The sequence below is a fragment of the Boleophthalmus pectinirostris genome, unplaced genomic scaffold, assembly GCF_026225935.1.
Source record: "Boleophthalmus pectinirostris isolate CB_2022bp ecotype Guang Dong unplaced genomic scaffold, ASM2622593v1 HiC_scaffold_13, whole genome shotgun sequence".
In the NCBI taxonomy this organism is placed as follows: Eukaryota; Metazoa; Chordata; class Actinopteri; order Gobiiformes; family Gobiidae; genus Boleophthalmus; species Boleophthalmus pectinirostris.
In genome coordinates this window covers 32094447-32117329 of record NW_026571036.1, presented here as the reverse complement: position 1 = coordinate 32117329, position 22883 = coordinate 32094447, and the positions used below count along the sequence as shown (strand labels likewise).

At 42.2% G+C, this 22883-nt stretch overlaps 1 protein-coding gene across 1 annotated transcript; it reads right to left on the bottom strand.

Annotated features, from left to right (window-relative positions):
• Window positions 1–5136: 5136 nt before the first annotated feature.
• LOC110168272 (cytochrome P450 2F3-like) lies at window positions 5137–12778 on the bottom strand. The gene is made up of 11 exons (XM_020933703.2): window positions 12612–12778; window positions 11649–11811; window positions 11381–11533; window positions 9778–9938; window positions 9631–9699; window positions 7363–7467; window positions 7129–7267; window positions 6258–6343; window positions 6089–6190; window positions 5873–6014; window positions 5137–5788 (listed from the first exon to the last, which is right to left on the bottom strand). The coding sequence occupies exons 1-11, from the start codon at window positions 12774–12776 to the stop codon at window positions 5610–5612; spliced, it is 1464 nt and encodes a 487-aa protein (XP_020789362.1). The 5' UTR covers window positions 12777–12778; the 3' UTR covers window positions 5137–5609.
• Window positions 12779–22883: the final 10105 nt, after the last annotated feature.

Here is a 22883-nt window from a genome sequence, read left to right as displayed (position 1 = left end):
TTTTTTTAACTTTAACCTTAATCATAACCTATTTCCTCACTTTAAAGAGGGAATATTTTACTTCTCTGGCATATTAACCGGTAGGAGCTAATTGATCTAGTAATTATTTATGGAGGACAAAAGAAAGGCAAGCTGAACAGACCGGGATAAAACAGAACAATGAGCATTAGCCACCAGTTATCGCAAAGGATGACAAATTACGATGGTTTCAGCCACGGACCATCTATCAATAACAAGTATCTGAGCTGAATGGGAAAGCACTGGCAACGATATGGGCATTTCCTCATATATTTAATTCAGTTTGAAAAATACATTTGTTCGCAGGGTTCACAACTCAGGCTTCTAAGTACTTGGCAAAACAAACTGACACTCTGTTTTCTTCAATAAAGACAACATTATATCTAAGTCCACTGAGAGAAATTGAACTTATCCAAAACTGCAGCCACGAGCCAGAACCTTGTACTTATATTTAACAGTCGTACAAAAGTGAAAGAATACAAAAGAACTATATGAATATGAACACAAAAATGACTCTTGTTGCCATGTTAGAATGTTGTTACCTCACCCAAAACATACCTGGAGTTGTGATTTGTTTCATTCACACATGTTGCATCGTTTGTTATTACTCTGTCTACATCTTCAAAGTTCAAAATGAAGTGCACACTCCCCCCTCCCATACGCATCTCTAAACCAGAACTGAACTAGGATTAAACCAGGTCTAAATCAGGTCTAAACCAGAACTAAACCAGAAAGAAACCAGGACTGAACCAGGACTAAACCAGGACTGAACCAGGACTAAAACTAGAACTTAAAACCAGAACTTAAAACCGGTACTAAACCAAGTCTAAACCAGGTCTAAGCCATGACTGAACCAGGACTAAACCAGGTCTAACTGAGGACTAAACCAGGCCTAAAACAGGATTTAACCAGGTCTAAACCAGCACTAAACCAGGTCTAAACCAGCACTAAACCAGGACTAAACCAGAACTAAAACCAGGATTTAAACCAGGTCTAAACCAGGACTAAAACCAGGTCTAAAACAGGACTAAACCAGATTTAAACCTGGACTAAACCAGGTCTAAACCAGGACTAAAACAGGAATAAAACCAGGACTAACCCAAGACTAAACCAGGATTTAACCAGGACTAAACCAGAACTAAAACCAGGACTAAACCAGGACTAAACTAGGACTAAACCAGGACTAAACTAGGACTAAACCAGGACTAAAGCAGGACTAAACCAGGATTAAACTAGGACTAAACCAGGACTAAAGCAGGACTAAACCAGGACTAAACTAGGACTAAAACAGGACTAAACTAGGACTAAACCAGGACTAAAGCAGGACTAAACCAGGACTAAACCAGGACTAAAGCAGGACTAAACCAGGACTAAACTAGGACTAAACCAGGACTAAAGCAGGACTAAACCAGGACATTTGGTTCTTTTTAGTTTTCAGTTAGCTGTAGCAGTCAAACATGTCAACAAGGTAAATACATCTCCTCTACATCCCCTCCTATATTGACTTTTTAAAGATCCCAAGGCATTGATGTACACAAGAAGACAAAATCAACATGTTTGGATAACAGGTGAGCTGACTTTGTTACCTGTTAGCCAATAGTTTTTCACTTCGTCACTCTTTTTGTTGAAAATCAAACACCTAAACAGGACCATGACCATCTGTACTGATCACATGCTCCTGAAAATGTCTATGTGTAAATATATAAATCCGTTTAGGGTTTTTTTTTTTTTTTCTTGCACAACTCACCCTTATAGAACAGATAATACTCCCTACAACTGTACAACAACTCACCCTTATGTAGATAACCCTATGTAATGTCATATCATTTTTTGCATTTTATTTATATTTTTTCCTCTTTGTTATTATAATATAATATTGTGATGTGTGAGATACTGTGCCTAAATAATTTCCCTTGTGAATCAGTAAAGTTTTTCTAAGTCTAAGTTTCCTCTCTCCAAGTTGTATTCATATCCAAGCGATACTGACTCTCTTATTTTCACCAATTATTAGTCATCAGCTTGAAAGTGGTTGTTTCAATATTTTAGAAAATGTTTTATCAAAATAAAGTTTGAAATATAGGAATCAAACTTTTTTTAAATATATTTTTTCACTTTTCAAAATAGTTTTTTTTTTAAATTCTGACTTGAGGAGGTTTCTCAAATGTGTACGTGGACTATATGCATACACATACGCACACACACACGCACACACGCAAACACACACACGCACACAGGTAAACATGTACATGAAACTGCTCACTCCACTTTTAATCAAATAGGACACACAGCTCCGCCCCACCAGGTGCCACAGGTTTAAATACAGCAGAGGTAGAGCCAGAAGAGAGACAAGAACAGAGAGAGAGAGAAGAATGTCGTCCCTGAAGCCAGCTCTGCTCCTGCTCGTCTTCATGTTCCTGGGTTCCTCACAGGGCCGGAAGAATTGTTTAAAGTCTGAAACTCAGCTGACGATCTTGAGTGGGTCTTATGAGAAACGAGGGAACGAAGAAACACCTGAAGTCAAGATTGTGGTAACATCTACCTCCTCTCCTCGGTCCTTTATTTGCTCCTCTATTCTCTCCTCCCCTCTCATATCCTCCACTCCTCTCCCCTATCCTCTGCTCATCTCTCCACTCTCCTCCACCTTGACTTTTCCTGTGTCCAGGTGAAGCGTGTTAAATGTCAGAAGTGTGAGACCACGACCGTGCGCAGCTGGTCTCCTGTGTGGAACCAGACTCTGAACATTCCACGGGGCACAAGGAGGTTCATGCTCTTCGCCAAAATCAACAATAAACCCCGTTACTTGTGCTGGGTGAGAAACCAAGAGAAGAACGGAACCTGCACCCGTTCAAGAAGGAGCAGAAAATTCTCCATCAGCTACTCCATCTCATGTTAGAGATTTCCACTGGTGTCAGAATGATGAAGAATTAGGACCATCACTACAGTGATGAGCAACTTAAAGGGCCCAATTTATACTTTGTCTGATCTATGTTCTAATGTTGCTTCCTCATCACAAACAAATTCACAGTTGTGTTTTCTTTCATTCACACATGTTTAACACACAAACCTGCATATTTAAGCTGAGTTCTCCTCCCAAGTTCTCCACAGTGTCTTTAAACTTCTAAACATCTTCACTAGAGTTATTTTGATGATTTCTACCCTGGAATTTCCAATATACTGAAAAGTTAAAAGGAGTTGTGAACTTGAAAACTACCACTTCATGACATCACAAGGTATTCTGTATTCATGATCTCCATGATCTGTGGAAGCACAGCTACTCTTCGTGGAGTCATGTATATACTGTATATGGACCCGGTTACATCAAGTGCAAAAGGTGGAACAGAGCATTTTGATCTTTGCAGGTCTAGACAGACTTATAATGCAGGATTAGATGTGTCTAAATCAAAACAAAACACAACTCGAGGTATTTTTTTGTGAGGAGGTAACAGCATTATATACATGTATATAACATATAATAAAGACATGTAACAGGAAGCTGAAAAGCCTGGGCAAAATAAAAGCATAGTATCTTCATCACATCTGAAGTTGCCTTTCTTTTAAAGCTTCACTATGTCACTTTGGCAGTTGTCATTATTTACTCCTGAAGTGGACTTGGTTTGTTCTAGACCTTGTTTAGTTCTGCTCTAGTCCAGCTTTAGTTCAAATACAGCCAAATAAGGTTTTAGCTGGTATGAAAACCAGACATTTTTAGGTGCTTGTAATCAATACGAGTGTCCGTGGTTTTGTTTAGGTGTTTGATTTTCACCAAAAAGTGAGAGTGATTTACTGAAAACTACTGTGACTGTAATTTTATTAGAGAGAGATTTGTTTAAAAGCACAGATCATCTCATCTCTTCCAGTTAAGTCACGTCTTTATGGTCACATTAAAGCTCAGATTAAAGCACATGTTTAAATGGTAAATATTTATCATAGTTTTACATCAGCCAAGTGGCAATTTGTGAAGAAAAGTTGAAAGAAATAAAAGTTGAACATCTTAATACTGATATCAGCAAACATCAGTCATCAGGTGCAGAAGCAAGACACATGTGGTATATCTGTAATGGCTTAAAAAAAAATCATGTCAGACATATAACTAATGTTAAGTATTGATACTTTAGTAGCTGTACTGTAACTTTGCTTTAACACAATCTGACCTTAAAGACTCGACAAAGCTGGAACTACAACAGGTGAACTTCTTGGGTTCTTTTTAAAGATAACACAATAGGAAATGTGAGGCAAGGCAAGTGTATTTGTATAGCACAGTTCATACACAAAGTAATTCAAAGTGCTTTACAGAATAAGAAATACACTAAAATCACAATAAAAAATTATATAAAAAAAAAAAAATTAATCATAAAATAAAAAAAGAGAGAAGACAATAAATTAGAGAGAAGAGTGCAGAATGAAAACATTTTGTTTTGAGCCTGGATTTAAACAGCATCAAAGTAGTGGCCTGTCTCACATGTTCAGGAAGATTGTTCCAGATTTTAGCTGCATGAATCTGAAACACTGACTCCCCATGTTTAGTCGTGACTCTGGGCACCAGCAGGAGGCTGGTCCCTGAGCTCCTCAGAGTGTGAGATGGTTCATATGGCACTAACATGTCATATGAACCATCTATTTACCTTGTTTTTTGTATTTACCTTGTTTTGGCTGCTGCAGTCATCCTGCTGTTCTGTTCAAATCTTCTTACTAATCCAACAATGTTCATTTTGTAGATTATTTGTTCTTGGGTTCTTTTGGGGTTCTGGAGATGACTTGCAGCTAGTTGAAACATGTCAACAAGGTAAATACATCTCCTATTGTATTGTCTTTAAAAAACCCGAGAATTTAATGTACAAAAAAAGACAAAATGAATGTTTTTGGATTACAACAAATGAGCTGAAGTTGTACTGTTACATTACAAGTTACCTAGCATTAGTCAACAGTTTTTCAGTTCATCACTCTCACCTTTTTGTTGAAAATCAAACACCTAAACAGGACCATGAACGCTCGTACTGATCACAGGCTCCTGAAAATATGTTGTTTAAATCATTTTTTATTTATTCTTGAGTTTTTTTTTGTAGTTTTAGAGATTATGCAACCACAAATAATTTGCATGTTCTTCTTATGTCTGGGTGGGTTTCTACCGGCTAAATCCTCCAGTTAAGGAGGTCCTGATCTAGATTATAGCACAATATCACATGGGTTCCCAGGAGCTGCACTGTGAGTCTCATACTGGTAGTTGGAAAAAGCCAATATTTAATCTTCTGTTCTAAAGCTCCAAACATTTCTAAACACCGGCAGATCAACTTTTTATTTAAAGGTCATCTGTTACACAATGTTGACTCTTGTGAGCTTTAACCCATGTCATAATGTTACATAACTCCTCAAAGCTGGAGCTGGAGCTGTGTTTGTATGTTTACACATGTTTGAGTAATATTTTATTATAGGTCTGTCTACATCTCCAAAGATTTGCTGTGTGTCTTTTGTTTTGTAAATGTTCTAAATGCCCCCCCGTAAATGGCTTTTAAGGCAAACTGTATTCCAAGTTGTCCTTTGTTCAGTGAAATATGATCTAAGAATGTTATCCCACCATGTTAACCAAACTGTTTTCATCTAATCTCCACTCTCATGTTGTACGGTTTGGGCGTTATGGTGATGCCAAACACTGGAGTAAAGTCAGGCTCTCCTGCATCCTCAGGCCAAATGAACGTAAACTTCCTCAGAAGAGTCACCATGATGAGGAAGAGCTCCATATGGGCAAGGCCTTCTCCCAAACACACTCGAGGACCTGGACAAAAACCTAGAACATTACCTGAGATACATACTTATACTCACAATTGTACATGTTTTAGTATTGATTGAACTTCTGTACCTGCAGAGAAGGGCAGGAAGGCATCTGGTTTGTCAAACTCCCCCTTGTGGTTGAGAAAGTTTTCAGGGTTAAATTCATGAGGAAACGTCCACTGTCCCTCCTCACTGAGCGCTGATGACAGGTTGGGGATGACAATAGTGCCCTAGAACCAAAGTGGAGTGACTTTATGACTTTATTTGTCTCATTTAGATTATGTGCAGTTGGATATCTGCTTACTTTAGGAATAGAGTAGCCCATAAGCTCTGTGTCTCTGGTGGTTGTATGAAAAACACTGAGAGGAACAGTGTCGGCAGTCCTCTGAGTTTCGTGAATAACAGCCTAAAAAAGCAGATGATAGCAGTATCTACACAGTATGTGTTTTCAGTATAGTTGCTAAATGTTTTACTTGGACATAAGGCATGTTGTGTCTGTCTTCAAATGTGACAAAGTTCTTTCCCTCCAGGACACGGTCTATCTCCTGTTGACAGCGTTCTGCAGGGGGAAAACAGAAACTTTTACTTTGGTGAAGAGGCTGAAGTACCCAAATGGTCCTAGCAGCTACATACAGAAGGCTTCATGGCTCTAAAATCTTGCAAGACAAACCGGTCTTAAAGGTCCACTATTTCTGGAGGTCTGCATTTTTCTTGTCTCCATGAAGCAGTTATGTTTTTTCTCTATAATGTTCCCCATTATGGCTAGCGGTGTTTGTCAGATTACTTTGCAAAAGTAATCGAATTACTGACTACTGATTACTCCTTCTAACAGTAATCTAATTACTACTCTGATTGCTTTATTTCAAAAATAATTAGAATACTGATTACTTCAAGTTACTTTCAGTTACTCAAGCAGAGGCGACGTGCACAGTACTCCTTAAACCAATATTTGTGTTATTTTGGTTTACAGGCAAAAAGTAACTAAAAGCCCAAGTAGCCCAAGTAACTGTAATCTACTTGCTCAGTTTTCAATTGTAACTATAGATAACCGCGTTACTAAAAAAGGAATCTAATCTGTATTTTAAAACTAGTTACTCCCCAACATTGATGTGCCACAAGGTCATATTGATGGTGTACATCTCCCTGGAGACAAACAAGTAGCAGACCCTTCATCAGGAAAAGTAACAGAGTGCACAGTGACAGGACCAATTCATTAATAACATCTTGTTGAAAATCATTTTCTTGTTTTGTCACTAATTTGTGCAACAGGATAATGCTCTCCAACAGGAGGACGCACAACCACTTACCTCACATTTAAACATGTAAACAATGCAGGTGGTTTACCCTGAATATGTGGCCTGGTCATGAGGTAGAGGAAGCCAAAGAGCAATGTGTTGGATGTAGTATCTGTCCCAGCCATGTACAGGAGCATGCAGTACATCAGGAGTTCCTCAGAGGAAAACGAAGAACCTTCATTGCCTCTCTGTCGAAAGAGATCATTAAATATGAGCTCAGCATTACAGTTTTGGGGTAAATAATTTGGGGGTGTAAATTTAAAAAAGTAAACTGGTCACATACTTTCTCCAGTTCATCCAGGTAGCTGTCCACCAAGTCCCGAGGTTCTCCTGGTACTCTGTTTTTTTTGTGTTCCTCTATCACTGGGATAATCATGTTTTTTACTCTCTAAGATACACAAAGAAGAACACATATTATGCATTATTTGTATTGTTTTGTGTGTGTGTGTGTGTGTGTGTGTGTATATATATATGTGTGTGTGTGTGTATATATATATATATATATATATATATATATATATATATATATATATATATATATATATATATATATATATATATATATATATATATATATATATATATATATCCATCCATCCATTTTCTTCCGCTTATCCAAGGTCGGGTCGCGGGGGCAACAGTCTGAGAAGGGTCTCCCAGACTTCCCTCTCCACACACACTTCCTCCAGCTCTTCCAGGGGGATCCCAAGATGTTCCCAGGCCAGCCGAGAGACATAGTACGTCCAGCGTGTCCTGGGTCTTCCCTGGGGCCTCCTCCCAGTGGGACATGCCCAGAACACCTCCCGAGGGAGGCGTCCAGGAGGCATCCGAAACAGATGCCCGAGCCACCTCAACTGGCTCCTCTCGACGTGGAGGAGCAGCGGCTCTACTCCGAGCTCCTCCCGTGTGACTGAGCTCCTCACCCTATCTCTAAGGGAGCACCCAGCCACCCTGCGGAGGAAACTCATTTCGACCACTTGTATCCGCGATCTCGTCCTTTCAATCATTACCCAGAGCTCATGACCATCGGTGAGGGTAGGAACGTAGATTGACCGGTAAATCAAGAGCTTCGCCTTTTGACTCAGCTCTCTCTTCACCACAACGGTCCGACACAGTGACCGCATCACTGCCTACTCTGCACGTATATATATATATATATATATATATATATATATATATATATATATATATATATACATATTAGGGGTGTCAAATTATCGCGTGAATTGCGATTAATTAATTACAGTCATATTTAGCGTGTTATGTTTTTTAATCGTGTTAATCTCATTTTTAATCTCTAACTTTACTGTTTCTGTATGTGAGTTGCTTTATTATAAAATCTGTTTTTATGTGTTGTTGGGACAACAACACACACAAAAAACACATTTATAATTTTTTTTATTTCGGTAATTCCACTCATTGCCGGAAACCCACACAAAACGCGCGCAGTAATGTAAACGTCATGTTCACGTTGGCAGCGTCAGTCACACAATGGACGAGGTCGTAGAGCCAGTAGAACAGAGGCAGCAGTGCACAGGGAAAAACACATTTGTGTCTTGGAAATTATTCTCCCAACGTGAAATATAAAAGAAAATAACAAATATAAAATCGCCTACAACTTAAATGTCACTGGTGAAAACAACCTGCATAGACTCATGATGTCTGCACTACTGTCCTATACACAAACACACACAAACACACACAAACACACACACACCTTCATTATCGTCATTAACCTGAGAACGCGCGGACCACGTTTCCTTCCGTAGTTACTGTGCGGACACCGACGAGCTCCCGTGAGCCGCGTGTGGATCGTGTTTTCTCGCGTACGCTGCGTAAACCGCGCTTCCTCCTGTGCGCCTCTAAACCAGAACTAACACCAAGACTAAAACCAGGACTAAACCAGGTCTAAACCAGGACTAAACCAGAACTAACACCAGGACTAAAACCAGGATTAATCCATTCCAGGACTAAACCAGGACTAAAGTAGGACTAAAGCAGGTCTAAACCAGGACTAAAACAAGGACTAAATCCAGTGATCTCATATATAAAGCATTTTTCTATCAATAATATTTTTAATATGGTTAAAGAAAGACTGGACTTTTTATTGTCTTTAAGTAGACAAAAGTTATTATGTTCAGATTTCCTCGTCTTTGCTGCTTTACAGCAAACAGTTTCTTATTCATGGAGACTTGGGCTCAACAGACAATTTGGACAGATTTGTTAAACAATAAATGACTTTATAAAGTCACTTTTTTTTTTAATCTATATCAGTCTTTTGATCTGCCACAATAATGTAATAATGAATTGAAAAGAAAATATCTCAAATTGAAGGCTTTTCTCAGCAGTTTTTAGGTGAGATTAAAATTAGATTAATTAATTAAGCACTCATATATATATATATATATATATATATATATATATATATATATATATATATATATATACACATGAGATAACGTGGTTAAAACCTCAAAAATATAGTCCTTGGCAATAGTTATTTGTATATTTTTTTTGTGTAATCATTGATACTTAAGTGTGAAGAACAAACCTGCATTGCCTCAAATGCTTTAGTAAAAGGCAGTGGCAAACATCGAACCCAATGGAAACTGTCATGAAGCTAATGGGGGAAAAAAATGTTAACATGGTTTACATTCAGTCATTTACAACATAACAGTTGGAAACTTTAGTCACTCACCAAAGCCCAGGGTCCGTTGATCGTTTTGTTAATCTCACAGAGAGAGGTCACAATTGTTCTAATAAACTCCTCATCATGTTCATATCGCTTATTGAACAGAACTTGACAGATCACGTTTGAGGCGACTGAATGAAACATGATTTGAGGGCTCAGAATTTTTCCTAAAAAACAAAAATGCAAGTTTGGGTGTCATGTAATGGATACACCATTCAATATACCTGAAAAAGTGACTTGTGTTTTATAGAACAAATAATCTACTACTAGCCCCCCTAGAATGGCCAATGCTCCCCCATAGCTCCCCCAAAGAGTTCTGCCCCACTTTCATAGGACATCCAATCTCAACATCAATCTCTGTTTTTAGGAGACTTTACTTTTTAGGGGCTCCATACTATCACAACTACTGAAATACAAACTGAAAACTATATAAGAACATGTCTGTATATAGCAAGCCATTTTAATATGTAAATGCTAAACTGCATATGTATTGCAGTTATCTCTGACTCAGTTTTGCCTAGTCAAAAAAATAAATAAAAAATCCAGATGTCCGCAACGATATTCTTCTAATGCTTGACTGTCATTTTAGATATTCACAGCGACATTCTTCCCAGGGCAAATGACATCACCTTTGCCATTTATTCGTATGGGTTTCATGTTACAGATATCCACAACGTAAGTTACAGATACTTAATCTGCAACTGAATTATACATATCTGTAATTCTGGTTTGAGATATCCACAGTTTGATTCTGATTAGTCATAACTCAAGTTCAAGACACTTCAGGCGGGAGTGGAGCATTTCCACATGGCACCTGTAGGCTGTTAACAGAAAGTTAATTTATCAGTAAGATGTCTTCTTTAAATATTTCTTGCAGTTTTCAGTGGAACAATGTTGTCACTCTCCACAAACCCCTTGTGTGAGGACTCGTTCTATTTCATGATTTACAGGTGAAGTGACATAATTAACAATATCTGAACTAGAGCAACGTCATGCACAATAATTTGTACTAGTCATAATGATGTTTGAAATATCTTTAACTTTCAATCTGCCTCGTCAAAACTGAATAACAGATGTCTACAATTGTCATTTATGATGTGTGACAAGTTAAATGTCTTTTTCAATGACGTAATTGCAGATATCTGTTATTCTGTTTTGCCTCGTCAAAACTGAATTGCAGATATCTCTAACTGTCATTTCGTTTAGTAAAATTACATTACTAATATCTCAAATGATAATTCCGACTATCCAAAATGAAATTATGCCTAGTCGGAAAGACTAAGACATCACAAGTGTGTTGTTGATATCTACAATGTTAATTCCGAATAGTAAACTTAGCCTTTAAATGTTAAAACGGTTTGCCATAGTTTGTACAGATCTAAACTACAGGACTAGCTGTTTTTATGCAGAATAAGATGAGATTTTTGTTTATGTTCATGTTTATGTTATGTTCAAATTACAATTTAGATTTTGATTGTAATTGTGATTCGTTTTGCAGCCCTCACTCCAACACTGTAGAGTAGGACTGAGCTGGTGTATAGACTTCAGACTCTGAAGGTAGACTCTGAGATAGAGAGCATATTCTGTTTTCTTTACACTTATGACTCACCAGTATTCTTCTCCAGATAGTCAATGGTGTACTGTAGTTCTCCCAGAATCCTCTGCTCCATCGACTGTTTGCCCAAACCAAAGTTCCTCAGGGTCGTCAAAGTAAAGCGACGATGCTCCTTCCAGGCCAGACCATAGTCAGCCAGAAATGCACCTACAGCAGACCATCGTATTATTATGCTTTTGACTAAATCTCACAGAATAGAAATAGAAACCATGTTAGTTATTGACTGAAATGTAAAGATTCTCAGTTCTTAGCTTAGCATTACCTCTCCTCTCCGTGACAGCGTTCAAGAACAGGTCCTGAGGTCGTCCGGCAAAGTCCACAGCCTTGTTCACCAGAGCCTCCTTCAGAGCCTGGGTGCCACTCAGCACCACAGCAGCTTTGCGTCCCATGTACAGGCTGTAGATGTTCCCATAAGTCCTCCTCAACTGGAAACAATACCAAACCCAAGAAACAAACATTAGCAATTCTGCTCTCTCCCTTGTCAGATAGAAAATTATTTCAGATAGTTATGAAATTTCTGTTTTCATCCTCATCAACAAATGTTTCTAAACCCTGATAGAAAACATTTTAGGTGACATATCAATAAAGAGTGTGAAGAGACATTCAGCAAAACTGACTGAGACACAATCTCACTTTAAAGGTGCTGTAGATTTGTTGATTTTTACTGCCTTAAAAATGTGAAAAACAGAATTAGTTCATTTTAAAGTTTTGCAGTGGTCCAAAGTAGCTCACTTTCATTATGCATTTCTTGCATCCCAATTTGTCGTCACATAATGCTAATTCCCAACTCCACACCACTTCCAGTTGGTAATGATAAAAATGCTTTATAATTTTGTGAACTGCAGCAAGTGGAAGGTGGAAGGGTGCATTTGAGATTACATGGTCTGGACAAACAGAACTAAACAAACAGCTAAAACAAATATGGACTGCACATTCAACTAGCTACTGTTACATCATATAAGCTGAAATCATGGTTCTCAAAAATATATAAGACATTGTGTTACAGAAATATAAATATGGAATTTGCTCATATGCCTGGCAGAGAAACAAATCTGAAATGCCAAAGAAAACAGGGAACTTTTGGAGTCCTTGCATGGTTTGCTCATTAAAGTTGCACTATGTAACTTCTCTCATGAAGAGCTCGCTACATGTTCATCTCCACGGTAAATGCATTATTATCATTATTATGATTCTGATTAAGTGGAAATTAAAACAACCCTCATACCTTCTCTATGTCATTCAAAGGGTTACTTGAGCACAGTTTGTGCATGTTTCCCAAAAATGGCAGTGCGATGGGTCCAGGAGGGAAGTCCTTGGGTCGTCGAGACTTGAGATGCACGATGATGAAGACCATGATGATGCCCAACAGCAGCAGATAGGCAGCCATCATGACAGGAGGTACAGAGGATATGGAACAGATGGGAGTCGACTAGTGAAGTCACGTCTATGCAAAGAGAGACTGGCAAAATTCTAAACAGTTTGTAAAGCTCCGCCCCCTGTGATAGTCTACTATTTGTGGTATAAAGGGAAATGCTAATGTCAATGTTTCAAAGCAAGTATGTAGCTTTGTGGGAGTCTGGCACCAAATGATGTGTGGGAGGGGGCTGAGGGGCTGGGGACACTAACTGCTAAACTACCACAGAGTGTTTCAAAAGGCCTTTCAAAACAATATGTCTCAGTGCTAATAATAGACTGGATTTATAAATGGACATAGCTAACCCCTCCCCTCCTTGAACCGTCACCTTATCGTGGTGGAGGGGTTTGAGTGCCCGAATGATCCTGGGAGCTATGTTGTCGGGGGCTTCATGCCCCTGGTAGGGTCACCCAAGGCAAACAGGTCCTGGGGGATGGGTCAGACGAAGAACGGTTCAGAAGCCCCACATGATGAATTCTAATCAGAGGCCAGTTACATCAGCGTCACCGAGGCCCCATCCTGGAGCCAGGCCTGGGGTGGGTGCTCGAAGGCGAGCGTCTGGTGGCCGGGCCTTCCCCCATGGGGCCCGGCTGGGCACAGCCTGAACAAGCGACGTGGGGCCGCCCTTCCGTGGGCCCACCACCTGCGAGAGGAGCCATATGGGGCCGGTGCAGAGAGATCTGGGCAGCAGTCGAAGGCGGGGGCCTCGACGACCGGATCTCCGGACATGGAGACTAGCTCTGGGGACATGGAATGTCACCTCGCTGGGGGGGAAGGAGCCTGAGTTTGTGCGGGAGGTTGAGCGTTACCGACTAGATATAGTCGGCCTCACCTCCACACACAGTTTGGGCTCTGGAACCCAACTCCTTGAGAGGGGCTGGACTCTCCATTTCTCTGGCGTTGGCCGTGGGGAGCGGCGGCGGGCTGGTGTGGGCTCATTGAACCACAGCTCAGCCGCTGTGTGTTGGAGTTCACCCCGATGAACGAGAGGGTCGCGTCCCTGCACCTTCGGGGCGGGGACAGGTCTCTCACTGTGGTGTGTGAACAGCAGTGCTGAGTACCCGGCCTTCTTGGAGTCCCTGGGAGGAGTACTAGACAGTGCACCGACCGGGGACATCATTGTTCTCCTGGGGGACTTCAACGCCCACGTGGGCAACGACAGTGACACTTGGAGAGGGGTGATTGGGAGGAACGGCCTCCCCGATCTGAAACCGAGCGGTGTTTTGTTATTGGACTTCTGTGCTAGTCACAGTTTGTCCATAACGAACACCATGTTCGAGCACAAGGGTGTCCATAAGTACACGTGGCACCAGGACACCCCAGGCCGGAGGTCGATGATCGACTTTGTCGTCGTGTCATCTGACCTCCGGCCGCGTGTCTTGGACACTCGGGTGAAGAGAGGGGCTGAGCTGTCAACTGATCACCACCTGGTTGTGAGTTGGGTTCGCTGGCGGAGGAGGAAGCCGGAAAGACCTGGCAGACCCAAGCGTGTAGTGAGGGTCTGTTGGGAACGTCTGGCGGAGCCTCTGTCAGAGGGACTTTCAACTCGCACCTCCGGGAGGACTTCTCCCGGATTCCGGGGGAGGCTGGAGATATGGAGTCCGAGTGGGCTTCATTCTCGGCCTCTATTGTCGATGCGGCTGCTCGTAGCTGTGGGCGTAAGGTCTGTGGTGCCTGTCGCGGTGGCAATCCCCAAACCCGGTGGTGGACACCGGAAGTAAGGGATGCCGTCAAGCTGAAGAAGGAGTCCTATCGGGTCTTGTTGGCTTGTGGGACTCCTGAGGCAGCTGATGGGTACCGGCGAGCCAAGCGTGCTGCAGCTCATGTGGTTGCGGAGGCAAAAACTTGGAGCTGGGAGGAGTTTCGGGGAGGCCATGGAGAAGGACTATCGGACGGCCTCAAAGAGATTCTGGCAAACCGTCCGGCGCCTCAGGAGGGGGAAGCAGTCCTTCACCAACACTGTTTACAATGCGGGGGGAGAGCTGCTGACCTCGACTGGGGACGTTGTCCGGCGGTGGAAGGAATACTTTGAGGATCTCCTCAATCCCACCGTCACGTCTTCCGAGGAGGAAGCTGAGGCTGGGTACTCGGAGGCGGACTCGTCCATCACCCTGGCTGAAGTCACTGAGGTGGTTGGAAAGCTCCTTGGTGGCAAGGCTCCAGGGGTGGACGAGATCCGTCCTGAGTACCTGAAGTCTCTGGATGTTGTGGGGCTGTCTTGGCTGACACGCCTCTTCAACATCGCGTGGCTGTTGGGGACAGTACCTCTGGACTGGCAAACCGGGGTGGTGGTCCCTCTGTATAAGAAGGGGGACCGGAGGGTGTGTTCCAACTATAGGGCGATCACACTCCTCAGCCTTCCCGGTAAGGTCTATGCCAGGGTACTGGAGAGGAGAATCTGGCCGATAGTCGAACCTCAGATCCAGGAAGAGCAGTGTGGTTTTCGTCCTGGCCGTGGAACACTGGACCAGCTCTACACTCTCCATCGGGTGCTCGAGGGTTCATGGGAGTTTGCCCAACCAGTCCACATGTGCTTTGTGGATCTGGAGAAGGCATTTGACCGTGTCCCTCGTGGTGTCCTGTGGGGGGCGCTCTGGGAGTATGGGGTTCGGGGCCCTTTGCTAAGGGCTGTCCGGTCCCTGTATGACCGGAGCAGGAGCTGTGTTTGCATTGCCGGCAGTAAGTCAGACCTGTTCCCGGTGCATGTTGGACTCCGCCAGGGCTGCCCTTTGTCACCGGTTCTGTTCATTGTGTTTATGGACAGAATTTCTAGGCGCAGTCAGGGGCCGGTTTGGGGACCACAGGATCTCATCTCTGTTGTTCGCAGATGATGTTGTCTTGGCTCCATCGAACCAGGACCTGCAATGTGCACTGGGGCGGTTTGCAGCCGAGTGTGAAGCGGCTGGGATGAAGATCAGCTCTTCTAAGTCTGAGGCCATGGTTCTCGACCGGAAAAAGGTGGCTTGCCCTCTCCGGTGGAGAGTCTTTGCCTCAAGTGGAGGAGTTCAAGAATATCGGGGTCTTGTTCACGAGTGAGGGGAGGACGGAACGTGAGATTGACAGGCGGATCGGTGCAGCTTCGGCAGTGATGCGGTCGCTGTATCGGACCGTTGTGGTGAAGAGGGAGCTGAGTTCAATTTACTGGTCAGGCTTCGTTCCTACTCTCACCTATGGTCATGAGCTCTGGGTAGTGACCGAAAGGACAAGATTGAGGATACAAGTGCTCGAAATGAGTTTCCACTGCAGGGTGGCTGGGCACTCCCTTAGAGATAGGGTGAGGAGCTCAGTCACACGGGAGGAGCTTGGAGTAGAGCCGCTGCTCCTCCACATTGAGAAGAGCCAGCTGAGGTGGCTCGGGCATCTGTTACGGATGCCTCCTGGACGCCTCCCTCGGGAGGTGTTCCGGGCATGTCCCGCCGGGAGGAGGCCCCAGGGAAGACCCAGGACACGCTGGAGGGACTATGTCTCTCGGCTGGCCTGGGAACGCCTCGGGGTTCCCCCGGAGGAGCTGGAGGACGCGTCTGGGGTGAAGGAAGTCTGGGAGTCCCTGCTTAGGCTGCTGCCCCCGCGACCCGGCCCCGGATAAGTGGAAGAAAATGGATGGATGGATGGCATAGCTAACCCGCAAGCCGCTATATTCCAAATAGGAAGTGAGCATGGGGACACTTCTGGTTCCACTGACTCCAGCTCCAATTGACTTTACACTGAAAAATTGTCACCTCTCTCTGTAACTGCTGCAGTGAAACTCGTCCTTCTTAAAATGTTTGTATTAACCCACTCTACATGATCTTGGTGTTTTTATTTTGTTATTTTGTCCATGAAAAAAAAAAATAATAATAATAATAAATCCTAATATGGAACTTGCTCCAAATTCACTCCTATAACTGTTAAGCTGGTGAGCTTCCTTTGACTAGAACCCAACCCTGTGGGTGGCATCATGCTCCCTTTTAACTGATACAGTTGAAAAAGTGACTTTTATAGTCTCATGTCGCTTGAGATTTTTACAGTCCATACACTCCTACTCACGAGACACATGTGTGCGTGGACACTGCACTCATCACAAAGACATACACCATATCAAAGCCTATGGCCATTATTTCATTCACATGATGTTGCACATGTGGCTGTTGTGAGGGGCAGTGCAGCTTTTATGCACAGACAGGTTCGGACAGTGGGTTCTGTCTCTTCACTCCTTCATCACGTCTGTCTCTCTTCATCCCCTTGTCTCTTGCTCCCTATCAAACTGCAGACACCTTGGTGCAGAGTTTATCGTATCTTGTTAAGTTACATGTGAAGAGGTTCATCACAACTTTACTTTTATGCACAGAAAAACTTCAGCTAATCAAACTCTGTGGGTTCTCGTTGTGGCTCCCCTCTCATTTAGTCAGATCATAAAAAACATCAAATTTTTGGCCCATTTGCCTTGATGTGATGTCGTTGCTGCATTGAGTCACAGTGAGGGCACACAAAGCGCAGGTTAAACTTCAGGCCTGAGTTAGCTTTGGTCAGACTCAGGCGTATTTCTGTGCTCATTTCATATTTCAAACACTTTTATAACTTTGTTTGTTTGACATTATTGCACATCATATCAGATCATTATAGATGATCTAACTGATCATCAACAATTTTGGCCAGGCATGTGAGGTCCTCTAAAGGACACAGCACAATCAAGCTTTTACTAACAGTGGTGAATTATCCAATGTGGGTGGAACATCAAGACATGGAAGCAAAGTTTGTGTTGTAGTCTTTAAAAAACACCTTCATGCAACCTTCTGCAGACTTCATTGTTCAGTGCATAGTGCATGTATGAAACACATGCTAAAGGACAGAATTGCGCTTTTAAAACCAGTGCTAACTTGTCCAATGTTAAGAGTGGTTTTCACGAGTTAACCTGCCTGCTTGAGCCATCGTAACATGTGACTGTAACTTGGATGACAGATTGAGGTAATAAGACTAAAGTCAGTTGAGCTGAAGTAATGTAGTGGTTAAGAGAGTATTCTGGATATTTTCTTCACAGGTGATGTGAGTTCGAGGCCCACGCACCCTCTTACTCATATTTTTAGAACCTACTGTATTTATTATGGTCAGTAAAGAACACCAAAAAGCTTTTAAGTGTATGTACATTTAAGCGTTCATTTACTTTATTCTGAAGCCAACATATTTATCGCAGTCATGCCAGACACAAGTTTGACTGGAGTCAGCATTGTTCTTGCCATATCTGCAAATGAAATGGTAGGTCAGATACAAATGATGAAACCTCTTGGAGTGCATATGCCTGATGCAGCCTGAGGGAGGCGCACAAATGTAAACACCAGTGCACACAAATCACATCTTGACATGATCACAAGGAGAAGCGTGCAAGACAAGCTGGTCTTAAAGGTCCACCGTGTCATTTTTCTGGAGATCTGCATTTTTCTTGTCTCGATGAAGCAGTTGTAGTTTTTCTGGAATGTTCCACAGTATGGCTAGCAGTGTTGGGGTCAGATTACTTTGAAAGAAGAACGGAACCTGCACCAACTCAAAAAAAAAAAAAGAAAAAAAAGTGACATTTACTCCATCAACTACTCCATTTCATGTTAGAGATTTCAACTGGTTTTAGACTGGTGAAGAATTAGGACAATTTCTTTAGGGATTAGCAACTTAAAAGGCCCATATTATGCTTTATCTGATCTATGTTATGATCTATGTCATGTCAAAGGGCTGCCCTTTGTCACTGGTTCTGTTCATTGTATTTATGGGTAGAATTTCTAGGTTTGCAGATGATGTTTTCCTGAAAAAGTTGGCTTGCCCTCTTCAGGTAGGTGGAGAGTCCCTGCCTCAAGTGGAGGAGTTCAAGTATCTCGGGGTCTTGTTCACGAGTGAAGGGAGGATTGAGCGTGAGATTTACAGGTGGATCAGTGCGGCGTCAGCAGTGATGTGGTCGCTGTATCGGACCGTTGTGGTGAAGCGGGAGCTGAGCTGAAAGGCAAAGCTCTAGATTTACTGCTCAGTCTTCGTTCCTCCCCTGACCTATGGTGATGAGCTTTTGGTAATGACCAAAAGGACGAGATCGTGGATACAAGCAGTCGAAATGAGTTTTCTTCGCAGAGTGGCTGTGTGCTCCCTTAGACAGAGGGTGAGGAGGTGAGGAGCTCGAAGAAGAGCCGCTGCTCCTCCACGTCGAGAGGAGCCAGCTTAGATGGCTCAGGCATCTGTTTTGGATGCCTCCTGGACACCTCCCTCAGGAGGTGTTCTGGGCATGTCCTACCAGAAGGAGGCCCTGGGGAAGACCCAGGACACGTTGGAGGGACTATGTCTCTCGGCTGACCTGGGAACACCTTGGGGTCCTCCTGGAGGAGTTGGAGGATGTGTCCAGGATGAATAAAGTCTGGGAGTCCCTGCTTAAATTGCTGCATCCATGACCCGGCCCCAGAGAAGCAGAAGAAAATGGATGGATGGATGATAGATCCATCTATATTATGCTCTATGTTAGAACGTTGTTTCCTCATCACAAACATAGCCACAGTTGTATGTTCGTTCATTCACACATGTTTAACACACAAACCTGCATATTTAGGCTGAGTTCTTCTCTCAGACAGAAAACACTCTGTTCCACCTTGTGATGTCATGTGGTAATATAGGAAGTGCTCCACTGTGTTTTTAAACTCCATATACTATCCTACAGTGAAATCACATGTTACATGTCCCTGGAATTGCCAGTCTTTACTGACCTAAAGGTAAAAGGTAACTGTCAGCTTGAAAACTACAGCTTCATGACATCACAAGGTGGAACAGATGATTTTGAGGTTTGGAGACATCATGTGATTGCTTTTGGAGTTTGGCCCCTCTGCACCGCTCTGCAGAGATCCGTCTAATGGGTTTTTAATACAGAGCTTTTCTTACTTATGAACCACCTGCACTATCATCTGTGCTTATTGGTTTAATTCAAAGCCTTACCGTGGATTTTAGAAACAGAGGGGCTGGTTAAACTTAGACAAGACTTAGACGAACTTTATTGATCCACAAGGGAAATTATTTGGACACCGCTCACACATCACAATATAATATAATAATGAGCGAAAAAATATAAATGGTAATAATAAATAAGTAGCAAAAAAAGATAACAAGGTGTCAAATAAGGCATAATTATATAAAGGTTTATCTACAAGTAAAAATAGAATAGAAAAAAAAAAAAAGTAATAAAATGTAAAATCTTTTTATACCAGAGGTCATAGGAAAGGGACACTATTAAAGCAGCACTATGTAACCAGGGTGACCAGGCCTTTTCTGTGGTTGGCCCCAACATTTGGAACACTCTCCCTCCTCACATTAAGAGTGCCCCTTCAGTTGATTCTTTTAAGTCTTGTTCAAAAACTAGTGATGTTGAGATGAAGCCCCATGAAGCACTGAAGCGTTCCATCCATTTGCTCGACTCTTGAGCCGATGCTTCAAGGTGCTTCATTTGCTCCACGGTGACATCAAGTGGACAAAAAATGTGTAACAGGCAGAGTGAAAATAGAACAATCAACATGATCATCGAGGTTCTGATAGAAAGATTTATACTGAATAAATGAACGATTAAATATTTGAATGTTTGTGATTTCAACATAAAGTGTGAATGTATTAACCTGGAGTCTGTGTTCATGATATAAAGGTCGGGTTAAAAGAAAAAGTAGGAACAAATTGGAGATCAGGATGTAATGTGACTGTGTTTGTGTTACTACTTTACATCTGTGCTTATGCCACAATAAGGACGGCAAAATAGGGTCATTGTATTCACTTTTATTGAAAAATATAAATTTCTCCACAGTATTTGGACTCATACGGTTTCTTTTTTACAAAGAATTTCCCCTTTAAAAAAACAAAACACTTTCACAGCGCACACACACACGCACACACACACACACACACACACAAAAAGAATCCCAAACTCGCAATAACCCAAAACCACAAAATGTTTTGGGGGAATCCGTTGCGTTTCACTGGCCCTAATGTTTAGAAACGCGCCAAATCCGCGAACCACTTCCGGGAAGCGGTCACATGGTACAGCCGGGCAGCGAGGCTTCAGATGTTAACATTTTTGGCTCCTCCCCCAAATGAGGCAAGCCTCAATATCACAGAAACACCTCCTTCATTACTGGACACAGGCTTCAAAGCCTTGGCACATCTCGTAACATCACTATCAAAAACACTCTTTAACTCACTGGCTTTTAACATGGCATGAGAGTTGTGTGCTCCTCTGACTGTCTTTTATTGATTCTATTTGCTATTTTTCTATTTGCTAATTTTAGAATATGCATATTTATTTATTTTATGCTTTATTTTATGCTTTATTTTATGTAATGTATTCATTTATTTTGGGCCTACTCTGTGCAGCACTTTGGAGACTTTGTGTTGGTAAAATGTAGTCAGGCTGGCGCCACCTAGTGCCTCCACTCAATTTAATTTCTTCTGTATGTCAGGAATTGGAATACACTACTAGACGGTTTGCAAGAACCCTGGAAGTTGTAGACCGTGCACCGGCCAAGCAGTGAAGAGCTGTGAAGCCATGTCGTCAAACTCAAGCGCCTGTCTGGGTCCCTTTTGTGGAACAGCACAACAGTAAACAAAGCGGTCGAGATGGATGTAGATGAAGACAGACATTCTGTGTTGGCAACGATTCCTGAGATCAAGAATTTAAAGCCGGAACAAAGAGAATGTTTGGTGAATTTTATCAAGGGGAAAGACGTTATTGCTCTTCTTCCTATGGGATTTGGAAAAGCTTAATATACCAGTTAGCCCCGTCAGCGGCGCATTACATACATCACGACCAAATCAGCGATTTGTTAAATAAAAAAGTACCTATCTACTGTACAGCGAACAAATTCTAATGCTGCAAGATCAGATGGTTTCCACGAACTTTGCACATTTTACCTAAATGCGCTATACAAATAAAGTTGCACTGGATTTCCAGGAGGAGGGTTCGCCACCTGTTTATCTCCATGAGATGTTATTGCCCTTTAATGCCATAGTGCAGGGGTGTCCAAACTTTCTTCATCAAGGGTCACATATCTAAACACAGATGAAGCAGACGGGTGATCGAGGGCCGTAGACTGGAGCTCAACACAGTGAATAATTGAAATATGTGCCTGTTTAACATGTTAGAATGAGCCTTCAGTCTTCATTTATGCGAAGATCCTTAAAACAACACACTAAATGTCAAATATTCACTTTACCAAGGTAAATAAAAAAAAAAATAAAAAAAAAACTTGCAGTAAAAAGTTAATTTTTAATTGATGCAAGGTAATTTGGGCCAATTCACCTTGAAACCTGAGGGCCAAGAAAGATTTGTCTGAGGGCCGTATGTGGCCCACGGACCATAGTTTGGACAAACCTGCCATAGTGTAACATTTACAGACCCATATTATACAATTTTCTGATCTATATTATAATGTTGTTTCCACATCAAAAACATACATGGAGTTGTGTTTTGTTTCATTCACACAACTTTAACACACACACAAAAATGAAGCATATAGAAGTAAACTGCCTCCTATTTAATCAGAAAAGTTACACAGTGCACCTTTAACTCCAGGTCTAGTCCTGATTTTATTCTTGGTTTACTTTACTGACCGATTTATTCATGTAGTTTTGTCTTGCTTCTCTTGGTCTTGGTTTTATTCAGATTTAGTCCTGTACTTCTTCATCCTCACATACCCTAAGATCTGTTTATCCATGTTGAAAATTACTCACATCGATTCCCCTCAAAATGAACGAATTAGAAATAAAAATTTGAATATTATGGTAAACCAAACTCCCATTAGAACCGCTACAGTCTCGACTCCGCGAAGCCAAAGCGCAAAGGGAGGATGCTCCGCGCTGTAGCCGCCTCCCCTTCTCCTCTCCTCGGTCTCCGCTCTCCTCTCGCCCGCTTTCTCTTTCTCTCTCTCTCTCCTCCTTCTCTCTCCTCCCATCTCTCTCTCCCAGAAGGTGTGTTAACTTTCCCAAAGCGACATCTCATTCAGTGCGTGGAAGCATCCGGGAGCGCGATCGGGACAAAGAAGCGAGATCCAGACGCGGTTTTTTACTCAAGAATGTAACGTAATTTTTCACCGATCACTAACC